We start from the raw sequence: 16,462 nt of genomic DNA, 5'->3' as shown, positions 1-16,462 counted from the left end.
GTAGTTTGTTTCTTTCGTCTATTTCTAGTTCCTTCAGAACGGTGTGGTGGCGCTACATATTTATATAACGCATTCCACGGGGGGGGGGGGAAGAAATTTCCATAACAGAAAGAAGCTATTTTTCCCCCCTTTCTGAGCCTCTACTTATTTTATATCTCTATGGCACTGATCCTTCTTGTTAAAAGGAAACACTTGTTGCATACCGCACAGATGAAAAGTTTCCATATCTGAATAAATTTCTACAAAGTTATTTTGGTCATCGGAAAGCGATTTTTTTATATTGCTTCTTCTAGAGCCTTATCAGCCTTAACTTTGAAATATTGTTTATGAAAGGACGGTTATTTAAAAGATGAATAAGTACCTAACAAAAATAATTCTTCTCTTCGAGGCAGTAAACAAAAGTTGGAACTACAATACTTACAAATTTTACTAAATTTAAGAAAATGTTATGTTAATTTATTTATTTACTAATTTATAATTATATTAATAATGTTGAAATCTTAAGACAACAGCGCTGAGGGAAATCAAACTTACAACTACATATACAGGCTCAGGATTATTATTATTACCGCATAAAACCGCTCAGCCTCAAATGCCTATTTTTAAACGTGTAACATACATAACCAATTAACAATACGTCAAGTTACATTAATTTATTATTTACTATGCTGAAATAATAAAAAATAACCTCAAATTATTATTTATGCTTCAATAATGAAAATTGCATACACTATACATAAATAAATGAAAAATTATATTTAATTATTATTATGAACTATACTTTAATAAAAATAACATAATTATATAAAATTGTAATATTTTAATTCTATAAACGGGGAACTAAACTCCGTAAGCTGCACTTACAATGTTAGAGACCTGACTATAGCACTATAGCCCTCTCAGCTACAATTCGGTGGTTAAATCATTTAATTTAATTATTTCTAATTTTAAACGGCTAACTGAGCCTTACAAAAAAGTCGCTAAATGACTTGGGCCTAAGGTGGTGCCTTGGGTATTAGCCTAGCTGATTATTTATTTATTTATTTATTTATTTATTTTAAAAATGAGTGAGTGCATCGGACTCGGAATACGTAATTTTATTACTCGCACGGGTACCCGATTCCCACGAAAAGGGTACATAATTACTCGAAGCGGACTCGAGTAAATAGATAATTTGAAAATTACCCGGCGAGTCTAATATTACTCGGCGAGTCCATTATTACTCGGCGAGTCCATTATTATTGGGCAAGTCCATTATTTCTCGGCGATTATTTAAACAGCGACAAATAAAAATTAGGACTCGAATTGGACTCGTTAAAAACATTCCGGACTCGTATTGGACTCGAAAGCTTTAAACCTAATTCTTTCGGACTCGAGGACTCGATCAAGTCCTTAATATTTGGACTCGAGGACTCGCGAGTCCAAGTTTCTAAGACTCGAGACTCGACTCGAATTTAAAAAAACAGGACTCGCACACCCTTAGATTAAATAACAAACTACAGAACCTTCATGTAAAATTAAAGTTTAACAAACCAACCATTTTTAAGTTATAGGAGAGCTAAGAATCACTCATTTCATCATAGCCTGAACCCCATGTTAATTTTCCATCAGCTCAGTCTTTTAAATTTTCCCCATAGCGTGATCTATTGTTATATAAATATCAAATTAAAATTGTGTATATTACGTTATTTATAAATCATATTTATATGGCGTTATTTATTTAACATATTTCTCAGATATATATGAAAATATTTCTATTAAAATAGTAATTAAGCTGTACCCAAATTTAATAGAATAATATTGTATTTTCTAATCTGAGTTAGCAAAACAACGAGTGACAGAAACTCATTCTATTTTAGAATATATTATCTCCTAGTTTAAACTTAAAAAAAAATCAAACTACTGAATTCTAATTTTTATTTAATATTAACAACCTGGTTATTCAAATGATATATAGTAGCGCGTTAAAATATTTTTCCCATTGGAACGATCCACTATAATCACGAGTTGATTCCAAATGTCTCCAGCGTTCCTCGTTCGGACAGTCTCGATGATCAGCTTCTAACCGAGAGCGCGTCGGATGTTTCCAAGAGTAACCAGTCAAAAGCATCTGGGCCAGATTTCCTGTCATCAGCTAATGTTCCCCCATCGTCAGCTCCAAAGATCTGTAACCTCAATGCCAGTCCCCCAGTAACAAGACCGACTAGTCATAAACAACCCAACCATTGTTAGGTAATCAGAAATGAAAAATGGGGTAATGTTTCCTATAGACTCGATTTGGCCACAAAATGTGGTCCCCGCCATTTTGTACACACTATATAACCAACATAGTTGTTAGAGAAAAGAACCATTTCATTTGGTAGAAGGAATATTTTCCAAATTTGGAATCTATACGCGTTTTAGATGTTATTGATGAACCCACATTTTCCGGGTGTTATGGGATTGGCTAAATTTTAATTTAGGAAAAAATACAAAACAATTTACAAAAACTTTGGTTTTCGAATTTGCAAATGCTTTTAGAAATTTGTCAGTCTTCTAAAAAGTGTTGGGGCAAAGGATCTTGGGATAGCGGTAGTGTCATTACCAATTACGTCTGCCAAGAATTGAGTTATTAGAGAACAAATCTGAAGGAAAACCATTTTATTGTTTAAAAATTTTGCAAGAAAAACAATTTATGAAAAAGATTAAGAATACCAAATACACCTTATAACAAATAATTAAGATTATGAAAATAAGAGGAAAGATAAAACAACGTCTTTCGTAAGATTCGTTCTAAATTAGTAGGTGTCGTTCTTAAATTGGGAATTTGGTTCTCAATTAGGAGGTGTCTTTCTAAATTGGGAGACTTTGTTCTAAATTAGGAGGTATCGTTTTAAATTGGGCGATTTGGCTCTAAATTAGGTGTCGTTCAATATTGGGAAATTTTGTTCTAAATTAGGGGGTATCGTTCTAAATTGGGAGATTTGTTTCTAAATTAGGAGTTATCGTTCTAAATTAGGAGTTATCGTTCTAAATTGGGAGATTTGTTTCTAAATTAGGAGGTATAATTCAAAACTGGGAGATTTGCTTCTAAATTAGGAGGTATCGTTCTAAATTGGGAGATTTGTTTCTAAATTAGGAGGTATCGTTCTAAATTGGGAGATTTGTTTCTAAATTAGGAGGTATCGTTCTAAATTGGGAGATTTGGCTCAAAATTAGGGGGTGTAGTTTTAAACTAGGAGATTTGGTTCTAAATTTTGAGGTTTAATTCTTAGTAACCGCCTTCAAATGTCGTCTTCTAGAACATAAATTGAGTGCTACGAGGACTGATCTAAGGGAAAACACTCGATCTTTGGGAAAACACTTTTATTTGGATCAAAATGAAACTGAATGTTTTAGTAAGAAAAAAGCAAACAGTCTCGTTGAATTTATGAACGATGTCTGATAAAGCCAACACGTCTAAATTAGTTTTGAACAAATACGAAGATAAGATTAAATTGACAGAAAACCTCGTATTTCGTAATTTTGTTCTAAAATTCAGAAGATTGGTTCTTCAGATGCGCATTCGACCTTGACAAGAGTGTTCGCGTTCATTGAGACACCCTGGTTGTTATCTGCAATTGGCCGACCTTCCAACTCTTCTAATTTGACGACCGACGGAACACCAACAAATTCCATAAAGTCATAAAGGGGCTCTTTTTTGGTTGCGCTGACATCGACTGAGTCTTTCAGTGCCAAGGACCACTTCCCTCTTAACGGGTAGGGTCGAGGTTAGGTTCACGTCAGGGTCGGGAACTTCGGGTTGTACGACGTGGGCCAAGTTGGTTTCGGTGCAACGTTGAATTTGTTCATTTGTCAGGCGTCGAAGCTGCACCGAGCAAAAACGAACTCCCCATTGACGACAAAGGCTCTCAAACAGCCTTGGTCGTGACGGTGTTCGGTGTCCTGGATCTGGTTCTTGACCGGTAGAAGCGCCACTTTGATTGGCGGGATGACCATCAAATCGAAGGTGAACTTGGAGATTGGCTCTCTGTGCAGACGAGTAATTACACTGGTCACATTGAAATGGTTTTTTTCCCGTGAGTTCTTTTGTGGATAACCAAATTATTTTTTCGTGCAGACGAGTAACTACACTGGTCACATTCAAATGGTTTTTGGCCGGCGTGAGTTTTTTTTAAGGATAATCAAACAGTTCTTGAATGCAGAAGCGTACCTACACTGGTCACATTGAAATAGTTTTTCACCCGTGTGAGTTTTTTTTGTGGCTTGTCAAATGGTTTTTTTGCGCAGACGCGTAATTACACTGGTCACATTGAAATGGTTTTTCGCCAGTGTGAGTTCTTTTGTGGATAATCAAATAGTCTTTTCGTACAGACCCGTAACTACACTGGTCACATTGAAATGGTTTTTCGCCCATGTGAGTTTTTTGGTGGAAAATTAATTGGATCTTTAGTGAAAATGCTTTACTACACTCGTCACATTGAAATGGTTTTTCGCCCGTGTGAGTTCTTTTGTGGATAATCAAATTGTCTTTTCGTACAGACGCGTAACTACACTGGTCACATTGAAATGGTTTTTCGCCCGTGTGAGTTTTTATATGTTTAGACAAAGTGGTTTTTCGTGCAGACGCGTAATTACAGAAATCACATTGGAAAGGTTTCTCACCCGTGTGAGTTCTTTTGTGGAGAATCATACGGTTCCATAATGCAGAAGCGAAATTACATTGGTCACATTGATATTGTTTCTCGCCCGTGTGAGTTCTTTGGTGGGAAATCAAATTGATCTTTTGTGAAAATACTTTATTACATTGATCACATTGAAATGGTTTTTCACCCGTGTGAGATCTTTTGTGGGTAATCAAATTGGTTTTTCGTGCAGACGCGTAATTACACTGGTCACACTGAAAAGGTTTTTCGCCCGTGTGAGTTCTTTTGTGGTTAATCAACTCGTTTTTTCGTGCAGACTCGTAATTACATTGGTCACATTGAAATGGTTTTTCGCCCGTGTGAGTTCTTTTGTGGATAATCAAATTGTCTTTTTGTACAGACGCGTAACTACACTGATCACATGCAAATGGTTTTTCACCCGTGTGAGTTTTTTTGTGGATTACCAAAACGCTTTTTTGTGCAAACGCGTAACTACACTGGTCACATTGAAATGGTTTTTCGCCAGTGTGAGTTCTTTTGTGGTTAATCAACTCGTTTTTTCGTACAGACGCGTAACTACACTGGTCACATTCAAATGGTTTTTCACCCATGTGAGTTTTTTTGTGGATAATCAAACCGTTTTTTCGTGCAGACGCGTAATTACATTGGTCACATTGAAAAGATTTCTCGCCGGTATGTTTTGTTTTGTGAACAATAAAATGTCCCTCATGGTTCGTGGTATAGACGCACTCAGTGCATTTGTGTTTCTTCCCTTCTGGGCCGCTCATTTTGCCAGTTTTACACAAAGTCTCTTTTGGATGATGAATCTGTCTCGCTGCTTTGACTGGCCGGATTTGTACCGTTGCTTTTAAGGCCTAAACCAAATAAAATTCCAAGATTACCAATCACGAAATGGATTCGGCGGTCACCCCTTCTGAAAGTAATGAATGAAATTAAATATTGTTTACTAACATCAGAGGAACCAAGAAAATGACTTTGAAATTTGAGGGTAAATAAAGGAAATCCACTAGTTTAAATAAAGAAAAACATATGATAAATAATAATAAGTTTCTCTAACCCCATTAGCCGGATTTGGAAAGGTTACGACCCCGATTTCAGGCACTTTTCAGTGAACCATTTCCTTTACTTCAGAGATCCTGAAACCGGGGTCCACACGAATAGGGTCTTGGCTCTTCCTCCTACAAGTCGAAAGAAACGTTTTATCCCTGGATATTTGGCCGCAGCAATGCCCGCAGTCGCGCGAAAGGTCGGGGGGGGGGGGGGGTAATTGGTTTTTGAACGCAGGTAGTTACCTTGACCAAGTTGAACCATTTCCATACTAGCTTTAATACCCGGCTTTGCCCGAGATCTTAGTTTTAATGAATTAGATCTGATTGGTACGTAAGAAAGGTAAACGCTGAAATAAAAGTACGGCCGAGGGGCTGGTCACTTCCTTGATTAACGACGCACCTCTCGAAAGATTAAATCCGATTTAATCATGATTATTTTGATTAAATTCCATTTAATCAAGATTATGTTGATTAAATCACGATTTGAATGTTTAAATCTGATTTAATCATGATTAAATGATTATCCCTGATCATTATTAAATGATTAAATCTGATTAAAATGATTAAATCCTGATAAAAAGATTAGATCATGATTAAAATGATTAAATATCGTTTAAATCACGATTAGAATGATTAAATATCGTTTAAATCATGATAAGAATGATTAAATATCGTTTAAATCATGATAAGAATGATTAAATATCGTTAAAATCATGATTAGATGGATTAAATCGTGATTAGATTTTCTAATCTTTATTAAATTTTTTAATCTGGATTACCCTGATTTATCGACGATTACCGTGATTTAATAATTTTACTATGATTAAGACGCACCCAAAATGGAAGTGACCTGCCCCTCGAGTACGACACCATAACAAAACTTTCTTCAAAAAACTTCGTATTTTTATTTCCTTCTGACGATTCTTCCTAATAACTTTTGGGAGAGCTAACTTTGAATTTGTTCTTTAATTAGTCGACTGAAAAGCTAACTAAGATTTAAATCTACGATTACATTTAAAGAGACTTATTTTGTACTTCTTAACCAAACTTTATTTTATTTCTCCATTTGGGAGCGACCAAAATTTTTGAGCCCTTTCACTTGGCCTTTTACAAAGGAACTGCTTTACTTTCGTGTCCTCTTGTACAAAAAAGATATACCAAAGATTACCCGTGACGGGTTTTGCCCAATCGCCGGGCCACTTATTTTGAAATTTCCAATAGTCGAGAGCGAGAAGTCCGTTGAAGAGCCCCGAAATTCGACCCCTTCTACCTGTCCGTCAATGTAGAGCCTACGGTCGACTAAGATAAGCCCTTCCCGTCAAAAACCTCAAAAATTGAAAGCCGAAACCAGCCGAAAATAGATAAGGGAAGCAAAGAGGCGAAAGTCCAAAGTCGAGTAAAATAAAATTGAATTAGATTAATAACCATGTCAGGTATTTGGAATTAGGCGCGTTTAGTTGGAAATCCGGCCCTGGACATTGAATTAAAATTTCAAAGCTCTAGAGCTAACCGTTCTCGAGTTTCTAGGAACATGACATATAAATAAATAAAAGGACCAACTTTAAGACTTATACACTCTTTTACCAAGTCGCATTTCATTACAGGCCTAATTTAAAATAGTACAGGCAAGGGCACCTGCACGTGCTCATCAGCTCGAGACGTCGCGTGCACTTGACCGCGTGAAGCGGCCTTGCATGCCCTATTTGAAATCAGACCTGTAATAAAATGGCAGCTCTCACAAATAAGGATATAAAAGAGTGTATAGTTATAGATTTCTTTTATGCTCATCGCGTATCCTACTTCACCTACGACAATTAAGAGGATCGAATTTTTACGAAGTAAGTATTTTCATTTCCGCAAAATAATTTTAACACAGTATCGTCTAAAGTATCCAAATAAAAAACGGGCGTGCATTTTTATTTTAACAACATTTTTGAAAAATTAGCTTTTCGTAATTTTTGGTTGAATCATCACTGTGGGAAGAATTGGGTGAATAATAGGAAGGATCTTCAAACTAGGCCTTGGTTAGGAAATCATTGAAATAAGATTTTAAAAGCCTTTTACCTGTTTATGAGGATTTTGTAATAATATCAAACAATAAAAGTTTAAAATCGGGGGTATTTAGAATTTACCTTTAACGTAAATATAATAATTACCTTAATTTGGAATTGGTTCCGCAGTGTTAGTCACGCGCTTTTATCCTCGACATGTTGAGCCGCGAAAGATAAATTTTACGCTGAAATAGGTTACACGACGAAACAACATTGACCTATGGACTGGACTAAATCATAAAACATTTTAATATTAATTTTAAACAATAATCAATTAACGGAATTAATGTTTTCAACTGACGAACACTTTTTAAATACTTTTAATTACCAACACAGGTCAACTGAAGCACAAAAACCTAAATAATTGAATAAAGTTTAAAAAATAAAACAGATGGCGCCACAGTTCCTGTAAAATAAACAGGAAAAATAATTAAAATTTTTGGAGCGTTTTCCAAATTCAATTTTAAAAATTTTACAATAATAAACGTGGTCTGTCGAATAGTAAAATCATTTTAGTAGGGACGGCTATAGCAGAAGAAATATTGACGTTTGAAATTCGCCCCCAAATTCCCGCGACGACAATATTTAAAATTAGTTTACTCGAAATTGACACGGTCAAAGTTATTGAAATTAACCTGTTTATTAGCCTGTTTTGGCGATGAAAACGAGGGGCAGATCACTCCCATGATTAAATCTGGGTTCTTGACCGATTACATTTGATTTAATCATGATTAAAATTATTAAATTGATTCAAACGCCATTAAATCAGGATTAAAACGCTATTAAATCAGGATTAAAATGCGTTTAAATCAGGATTAAATCACGATTTAATCTAGTTAGTGATTAAATTGATTAAATCACGATTAAGCAGATTAAATTGCAACTAAGCCGATTAAATCTCGATTACGTTTTGAGAATAAAAGTACTTTGAAAAGTTAATTACATTTCTTATTAAAATTCCAAATGGAACTCATACTTTCGTCTAAAATAAAATATAGTTCGTTACCTCGATCGTTACATTCCTACTTTACTTGTCCTTGCCAACTTTTCGAACTTTACGTTCGATCGCCGAGTCCACGGCTGCCAATTTGGCGGTTTTCTAGCCCAATTGGGCTACTTTCGACAGTCATTTACGATAAATAAATCGTTGGGCTGTTGGGCGATTTTTTGGGCTAGTTGACCTTCGGGATAGAGTTTATTTTTAGCAATTGACGGAACTTATTCTTCTTTATTATTTCACTCTGAAAAAACTATCGTCTGCAATTATGCGTTTACACCTGTTAGCTAGACGGCTCTCCATGGGGTCTATACATATAACACATTTTTTATAGTGGAATTTTTCTGTGCATTTGCATGTTTAGTTTTCCCCTCAACTGCCTTCCTTATTGCTCATTTCTACGCACAAAGACCCTAATATAGTATTATGGCCTAGGGTTGGAGGTGCGGGGTAAATAGGGGAGGGGGTAAAGAAAGACTCGAATACGTTTTAGCAGAAGTAAATGAACCAAAGTTAGGAGACTGCTATATTGGCCATGTGGGAGACCTTTTCCTAATGGGACCATAGTTTAAAGCATCCTTTAAAATTACACGCGCTAAATGGCTATCGAGCCTACGTTTTACTATCGCCACCTACCGTCTCACGGAGAAAACAGATGAGCACCGTACTGATGTTACCCATTGTTAGGCTTAAGTTACATTTCAATGGATAAAATAACACGTGATATCAAAACGCGCGCTCACGATTTTTCTCGTAATTTTTAGAGCACGTGCTTAAATTACAGAATTATATACAGCGTTTACATGGGGACTATAGTACCCACAATTATCTAGTGAAATTTATCGTCGGAGTAGATGCGGCTGTACATCAGCTACGTTTTAACTAGATTTCCATAAGGAAAACGCCTCCCAGTTTTCAGGTCAATTCTAATAACTTTGGTTCATTTACTTCTGGTTTTAGGTCATCATTTATTTTAGAAGTTTTCGCCTCTTCGGGCTTCGACTTACGTCGTTTTCATTTTTAGTATAGAAATTGCATGGGTTTAGACTTGTTAGAAAGCATTTTATACGTCAGGTTTGGATTGTCAAGACTTGGGATAAAAAATTCCTCCTATGCTCTTACAATTTTAGAAACCGCAAAATATTATTTTTTATTTAAACACTAAATATTATTTGCTTAACCCCGAATACCTCATTCAAAAATAGCATTTGAAAACGCTATGGATGCTGTTTTATTTAATTCATTAGACACGATTTTTAGAAAAGGCAGGATACGCGACAATGAAATTGCAAGCTTTAAGCCATAGAGTGTTGTCGTCTGATACGATTTTGAAAACTTGTAACGTCACAGCTGTAGTGTCAATAGTGGCCGCCATGAGAGTCTCTCATGGCGGCCACTATTAACAGGGGCGGCTGAAGGCCCGGGCAACTGCCCGGGGCGCCGATTTGAGAGGGGCGCCGAAATTGAGTAGCGCGCCTTTTTGGTTTACCAAGAATTGGATTTGTTTATAAAAATTTTAATTAAAGCATTACATAATTCGAAAAATCTTTAGCTAATTAGAAATACATATCGCTTTCCCAACGAAAATGTCCAACATCGTCGATGAACGTTTTTTCTCTACTATTTACTTTACAATAGAGACTTGGCACTCCGTAGCTTTGGCCATGGCTGCCCTTGTGGTAACATTTTTCTCCCCACGATAAAAACAATTGAAAAAAAACTGTGACGTAGCACTGCCAAGTCCCTATAGTAAACTATCCATAAAATTACAGTGGATAGTTCTGACGGATAAAGCATTTTCCTGGTATTTTCATTATAAACCAGGGTATATAATATGAAGAAGAACAAGACGTACGACGCACAGTGGGACGAAACGGGGAAAAGGTGGGCATTTGAGGAAAATTTTAAATCGATGAAAATTTTTATCTTGGGTATTTTATGATGACTTTATATCGATAGCATACTGTAATACCTGAGATTTCGGTTTGCAAGTCATATTTTATTCTGTGGAGGCCATAGATCCTGTTAAAGTGACTCAACTCGTTAAAAAAACTTTTATATGTTTTGTCATCCTTACTAATTCTTTTATACGAAAACCATAAATTAAAACCTATTAATTCTAGGTTATCTATGTATATTTTTAGTCTCTGTTATTTGACGCATTGATCTAATATTTTTCCAATTTCAAAAAGAAAATTTTGCTATGTCTATGGACATCTAAAATCTTAGTTGCTGTTAAAAAGTGTAAAGATACGAATAATTCTTAGATTTAAAAAAAATATTAAATAATATTATACAAGTAGTAATATTTCTCGATTCTAGTAGTATTCTAGTTTATAAATATCAATAACCCATATCCATCCGGGTCCCTCTGTAGCACAAATAAAATTATAAAGATAAAGCACTAAATCACAATGTCTCCCAGAAACATTATGAAAAACGTCCAAATACGATTTTCCTTTATCGCGTATCCTACTTCACCCAACTATAGAAGAATTTGAACTCGATAGAGACTACAAGCGACATTTCTAGCGTCCAGCAAAATATGTAGAAAGATTCAGCGCGTGATTTAGGGTGATTATAGCTTTTTGCTTTTGATTTAAAACTGAGCGCCTTTTTATTAGTCAATTTGCATTTTTGATCTTTATTTTATCGACTTTCTGTTGTGCAAATCCGATTGAATCAAAGCTATGTAGACCTAGAATAGGACGTGGAACACTTTTCTAATTGAAACCATCTTCGTAACTCTTACGGTTTTCGAGATAATTTTTGGATGACCTTGAAGACATGGTTCAAGGTCATCGAAATTTTTATAGTAGGTATTCTCTTACTCAATGTATGCGACCTGAAAATTTCAATTTTCTACCTAAAACAGGTTGGGAGATATTCGCGGCGCCTACTTTTTTCTCGTTTCGTCCCACTGTGCGACAGTCAGAATACACACAATCCTTCTTATGTGTTAAGTAAGACGTTTGATGCGGCAACGCGACGCGAGCGTGGGCCAGTTAACATTCTTAAGTACTTGTGAGATACTGATGTACCACGAGTATCCGACCGATTTGGCAAAACGGACGGCCTTTCGTTGAACCATTTCGAATTTGTGGGTTTCCGCCGCGGTGTGAGGGGACCACACGGCTGAGCAGTAGTCAAAAATCGGAGTGACGTAGGTTTTTATGGCCGATGCTTTCGTGGGAAAGGAGCAGCCTTGGAGGATTCGGCTGAGGAAGCCGAGAGCTCGGTGGGCCCTAGAGACAGTCATAGAAACGTGGACATCCCAGGAGAGCGTGGCAGTTAAAGTAACACCGAGATACTTGAACTCTTGAACGCCTTCAACTTGGTACTCGAAGGAGGTGGGTTTAAACCCTGGGCGGTGAAGGCTTAGCACTTTGCATTTTTTGGAGTTTAGTTCCAGCTTCCAGTGGCAGCTCCAGAGCATGATTTGGTCGAGGTCCAGCTGCAGGGTGTCGTGATCGCCAGGGCAGCAAATTGCTCGAGACAGGGCGACGTCGTTGGCGTAAATGGACAAACGAGAGAATACACCTACGTCATTGACATAAAATGTGAAGAGAAGAGGGCCAAGTATTTAGCCCTATGGTACGCCTGAAGTGACGGGATACCAATCTGACTCACGCCCCTCCAGGTAGGAGGCTAGCCACCGTAGAGTGGGGCCGCGTACGCCGTAGCTATGTAGTTTCGAAAGAAGAAGCTGATGAGGCACCGTGTCAAATAATAATAATAATAATAATAATCAGCTAGGCTAATACCCAAGGCACCACCTTAGGCCTCAGTCATCAAGCGACTTTTAAAACCTTTAATTCAGGTGGCCGGGTTACAATGCGTAGGAGGGTGGTGGCAAGCCCTGCATGCCACACGATCGAGCCAACAGCTCCGTACACTAACTGAAGTCTAGGAAGACCACATCCACTTGGGGGGTGGTCTCCAGACCGGTGCACCAAGCGTCCACGCTGGAGAGGAGTTGGGTTTCGGTACTGTAACCGCGGTGGTAGCCGTGCTGGGCTGGAGTAATGGCATTATGGAGCTCCAAGTGGGTGGTAACGGAGGAGGTGACAACGTGCTCAGCAACCTTTAGGAGTTGGGCCAACAGGGAGATTTGTCTGTATTCCTCAGGATCATCTGGGAGCCCTCCCTTTGGAATCGGCGTTAGATTGGTGCGCTTCCAGTCCTGGGGGAGTGTGGCTGTGGATAGCGAGCAAGCAATCGTGTCCTCCACTGGAGAGGCCAGCGGTTCCGCGCAACGTTTCAGGATTGCCAGGTGAAGTCCATTGGGCCCTGGCGCTTTATGGGGATTTAGCTGCTGAAGAAGGCTTAGGATACCCGTGCTTGAGATTGTGATATTGTAGCCCTTTAATTTGCATCTCAAAATACTTCACTTACACGCTGTTCGTAACCCGAAAGCCAAATTACAAAGGCTACAATACGAGGGATTATTGGTACAGAGGTTACTCGTGTAACTTTTCCTATTGGGGTTAACGAGTAGGTCGTTGTCTAGGGGAACTTTAGTAAGGAAAATGAGATCTGCCAACGTTTCCGTTAAATTTAAGCTTTACTGAGAAATAATTAAACATTAGATTGATAAACACTACATCTGCAGAGGTCAATAAACACTATAGCAACAATAAATCGAAAAACTACAATAACAACAAGCAATTATTTACATAGGTCTTATTACTACCGCTACTTCAAATCCGAAACCAACAATTTCATTAAAAATGTTTTTATTTTAAGTTTTCCAAAGCGAGGATCGGCTCTCATCTTGGGCAACGATTCTGCTCGGAGGGCGGCTCACGCACACTCACGCACTAGTCAACGGCTCTCACGTTACGAATCGCGGTTGGGCCACGCAGCCGGTGTCTCGATGGACCTCGCTTCAACCCGAACCGAAGTTCCGAACTCAGTCGCGAGTTATTACGACTTCCGAAAATGAGAACCGTTAACTTGGTGAACCGCTTGAAAGGTCTTTCTCAAGGCTCCGGGCTTAACGACTGAGCCACTTGGGCTCCAACTCCGGATCTCTGCTTCCTTCAAGATTTCGGGACCACATGCTCTTCCGACAGCCGGGTTCCTCGTTTTTACCAGGAGGTCAAGTGACCAAGCTCATCCTGGTGCCATCTTCCTGACCTGGTCGTCCAATTACGGCATGACGTCCTCGATTCAAATTGACCAATAGACCAATGGGGGCCGAACTCGGTTTTATGGTCGCTACGCCAGGTCAGAGGTCGTGGGAAAGTGAAAACCTCCCACCATCCTAATTGCTCTAGGAATTATCTCCCAGGGTCTAATCAAAGACCTTACCGCTTCGTAGCTCGAAATATTTCACTAGAGAGCATTTCCTGTTAGTATAAATCACGACAGCAGTGCCCATAACCCATACTTCTATTCAGTGCTGTAACTAGGCAGGTGCGACCGGTGCGGCCGCACAGGGCCCACGACCCAGATGGGGGCCGATAAATTGATTTAAATAAAAAAAAGATTTTAGGAGCAATCGTCTTAGACGTTAAGATGTCACCACCGAAGGTCCTTCATCGACATATCGTGATTTCTATATAATGACGGTGTGGGGGGGCAAACTCAAGTCATCGCACAAGGTCCATGAAAGGCTAGTTACGGCACTGCTTCTATTTAGGTACGGCAGTCCTCGCTTGCCCGCATTCTCAACAATATACTTTTTCGGTTTAAGAAATACAACACTTTCGAAATACAACAGTTTTCCCAGAAAATCAAACAATATAGAGAGGGAATAACACAAAAAGAATATCTATAAAAATACGAACTACCCTGGCAGATCTCATAGCACCTTGGGGGAAAAACCCTGAACTTCTATGGCGACCGCGGACATTCCAAAATCTTCCAGCGACGTTTTAAAGATAAGAAAGGGGTGATGGGGTACAGTAACCTATGGCCATTAAACTACCATAAATCCTTCACCCGGTAATTGGGGCAATTCGGCCAAGAACAGCTTATTCACAACGCTCTCCACATCTTCAACGGCCAGCGGCAAAGATGGAGAGGGAGCGTCCGAACAATGACACATGGGCCGATTGGAAATGGTTTTCTGAAATTTTGAGCAGGGCTAGAGAAAGAGTCAGAACTCTTGTATTAAAATTTAAAATATAACCAGATTGACTGTGTCATATACAGCCTAATACTTAATAAGCCTAGCTTATGAAAATGGTCGTCACAATATCTTCCATAGGGGGCAGACCAGGGGGAGGAGTGGGACACTGAATCAGGATGAGATGTTGCGTGAGGGGTGTGACGTAAGACCGCCTCAGAGAGGGTAGCCTTAAAAGTTTCCCACTTGTCACACATATCCTGGTTTGGGAGGCACAGTAACTGGAGTTCAGCGGAGATAGCTTCAGTATCCGCTTTGCCAATCGCTAGGCAGGTGCGGGGGGGGGGGTGGTCTAGGTGGTGAGGGGAGAGCCGGCAGAGTGAATTGAAGGAAGTCATGGTCCCCGAGACCTGGGCGGTGTATCACGTCGCCAACAACTTTTGCGGGAGACGAGAGCGCTAAGTCGAGAATGCTTTAACAGGAAGACGTAGTTCTGGTAGCACTAAGAACGTGCTGCGTGTAATTGCACGAGAGCACAGTGCACAAGAACTTCGAATCGAGAGTTAAAGGGGTTTGTAACAGATCCCAGTCTATGGATTTCTAGTTGAAATCGCCAAGTACTAGGATATCAGAGACACCCTGAGACAGCTTTGCAAGTAAGGCGTTGACCCGGGCAGAATACGACTTATTGGACGAGGGGGGACGATAGACGCAAGCGACCCTCGGACATTTGGAGCCAATAGTAAGTCGCACTACAACCGCCTCAACGGTATCCTCGGAGCGCACTGGATAACATTTTATGCCATTGGCGACCGCGATCAGGACACCACCACCGTGTCGATTTCGGTTGTGACGGTATACGGCAAACTCCGAGCCAAATATTTCCGAGGAATTTATCGAAAAGTCCAGTTTTGTGTCAGTTAACGCGACAATAGCAGGGTAGAGAGTTGAGAGGTAACCTCGGAAGGCTGGGATCTTATTGCAGAGCGATTCCATGTTGGCGTAGAGGAGAGTCAGTGGAGACCGTCGGAACGGTCAGGCCGACACAGTCGCTGAATTGGAAGTGTTTTTTGGCACTGATACTATTGAGTATGGACATTATAATTAATGAACTTAAGGTATACTAGTCTTGCCACCTTACCTAGTGTTTCAAGCCTCCATGTAAAATGACCATGTACCATAAAGAAGGTATTAAATATGTTTACATTAAGTATTTAGAAAGTGATTAAAGGGATTATTTATTGTTATTAAAACCGTAAATTTATAACACGTACATGGCAATGTTTTTTACGGGGGGGGGGGGGGATAGTTTAATTTAGTTTCAAAATAACAGGGGCGCCAAAAATCCCCCTTGCCCGGGTGAAAAACATTATTTGAGCCGACCATGACTATTGACACTACAGCTGTGACGTTACAAGTTTTCAAAATCGTATCAGACGACAACACTCTATGGCTTAAAGCTTGCAATTTCATTGTCGCGTATCCTGCCATTTCTAAAAATCGTGTCTCCTGATTTAAATAAAGCAGCATCCATAGCGTTTTCAAATGCTATTTTTGAATGAGGTATTCGGGGTTAAGCAAATAATATTTAGTGTTTAAATAAAAAAATATTTTGCGGTTTCTAAAATTGGAAGAGCATATTGGTA

General features: G+C 38.9%; 1 protein-coding gene across 3 annotated transcripts; it reads right to left on the bottom strand.

The window, feature by feature from the left end:
• Positions 1–4,060: 4,060 nt before the first annotated feature.
• Positions 4,061–7,928, bottom strand: LOC149934946 (uncharacterized). 3 transcript variants are annotated; one of them, XM_090154147.1, is made up of 2 exons: positions 7,852–7,928; positions 4,061–5,500 (listed from the first exon to the last, which is right to left on the bottom strand). In XM_090154147.1, the coding sequence occupies exon 2, from the start codon at positions 5,411–5,413 to the stop codon at positions 4,220–4,222; it is 1,194 nt and encodes a 397-aa protein (XP_090010273.1). In that variant the 5' UTR covers positions 5,414–5,500; positions 7,852–7,928; the 3' UTR covers positions 4,061–4,219. The 3 variants fall into 3 exon arrangements, with proteins under 3 accessions (XP_090010273.1, XP_090010272.1, XP_090010271.1); XM_090154146.1 differs by having other exon boundaries at positions 4,061–5,559; positions 7,852–7,902; XM_090154145.1 differs by lacking the exon at positions 7,852–7,928 and adding an exon at positions 7,760–7,807 and having other exon boundaries at positions 4,061–5,559.
• Positions 7,929–16,462: the final 8,534 nt, after the last annotated feature.

The sequence above is a fragment of the Leiobunum rupestre genome, chromosome 7 (assembly GCF_980474605.1).
Source record: "Leiobunum rupestre chromosome 7, qqLeiRupe1.1.hap1, whole genome shotgun sequence".
Classification (NCBI taxonomy): domain Eukaryota; kingdom Metazoa; phylum Arthropoda; class Arachnida; order Opiliones; family Sclerosomatidae; genus Leiobunum; species Leiobunum rupestre.
This window is presented reverse-complemented; position numbering and strand designations above follow the sequence as displayed.

Bases quoted from the DNA above. Each gene is read 5' to 3' on its own strand.
- LOC149934946 (XM_090154147.1), bottom strand. From the start codon at position 5,413: ATGAGCGGCCCAGAAGGGAAGAAACACAAATGCACTGAGTGCGTCTAT.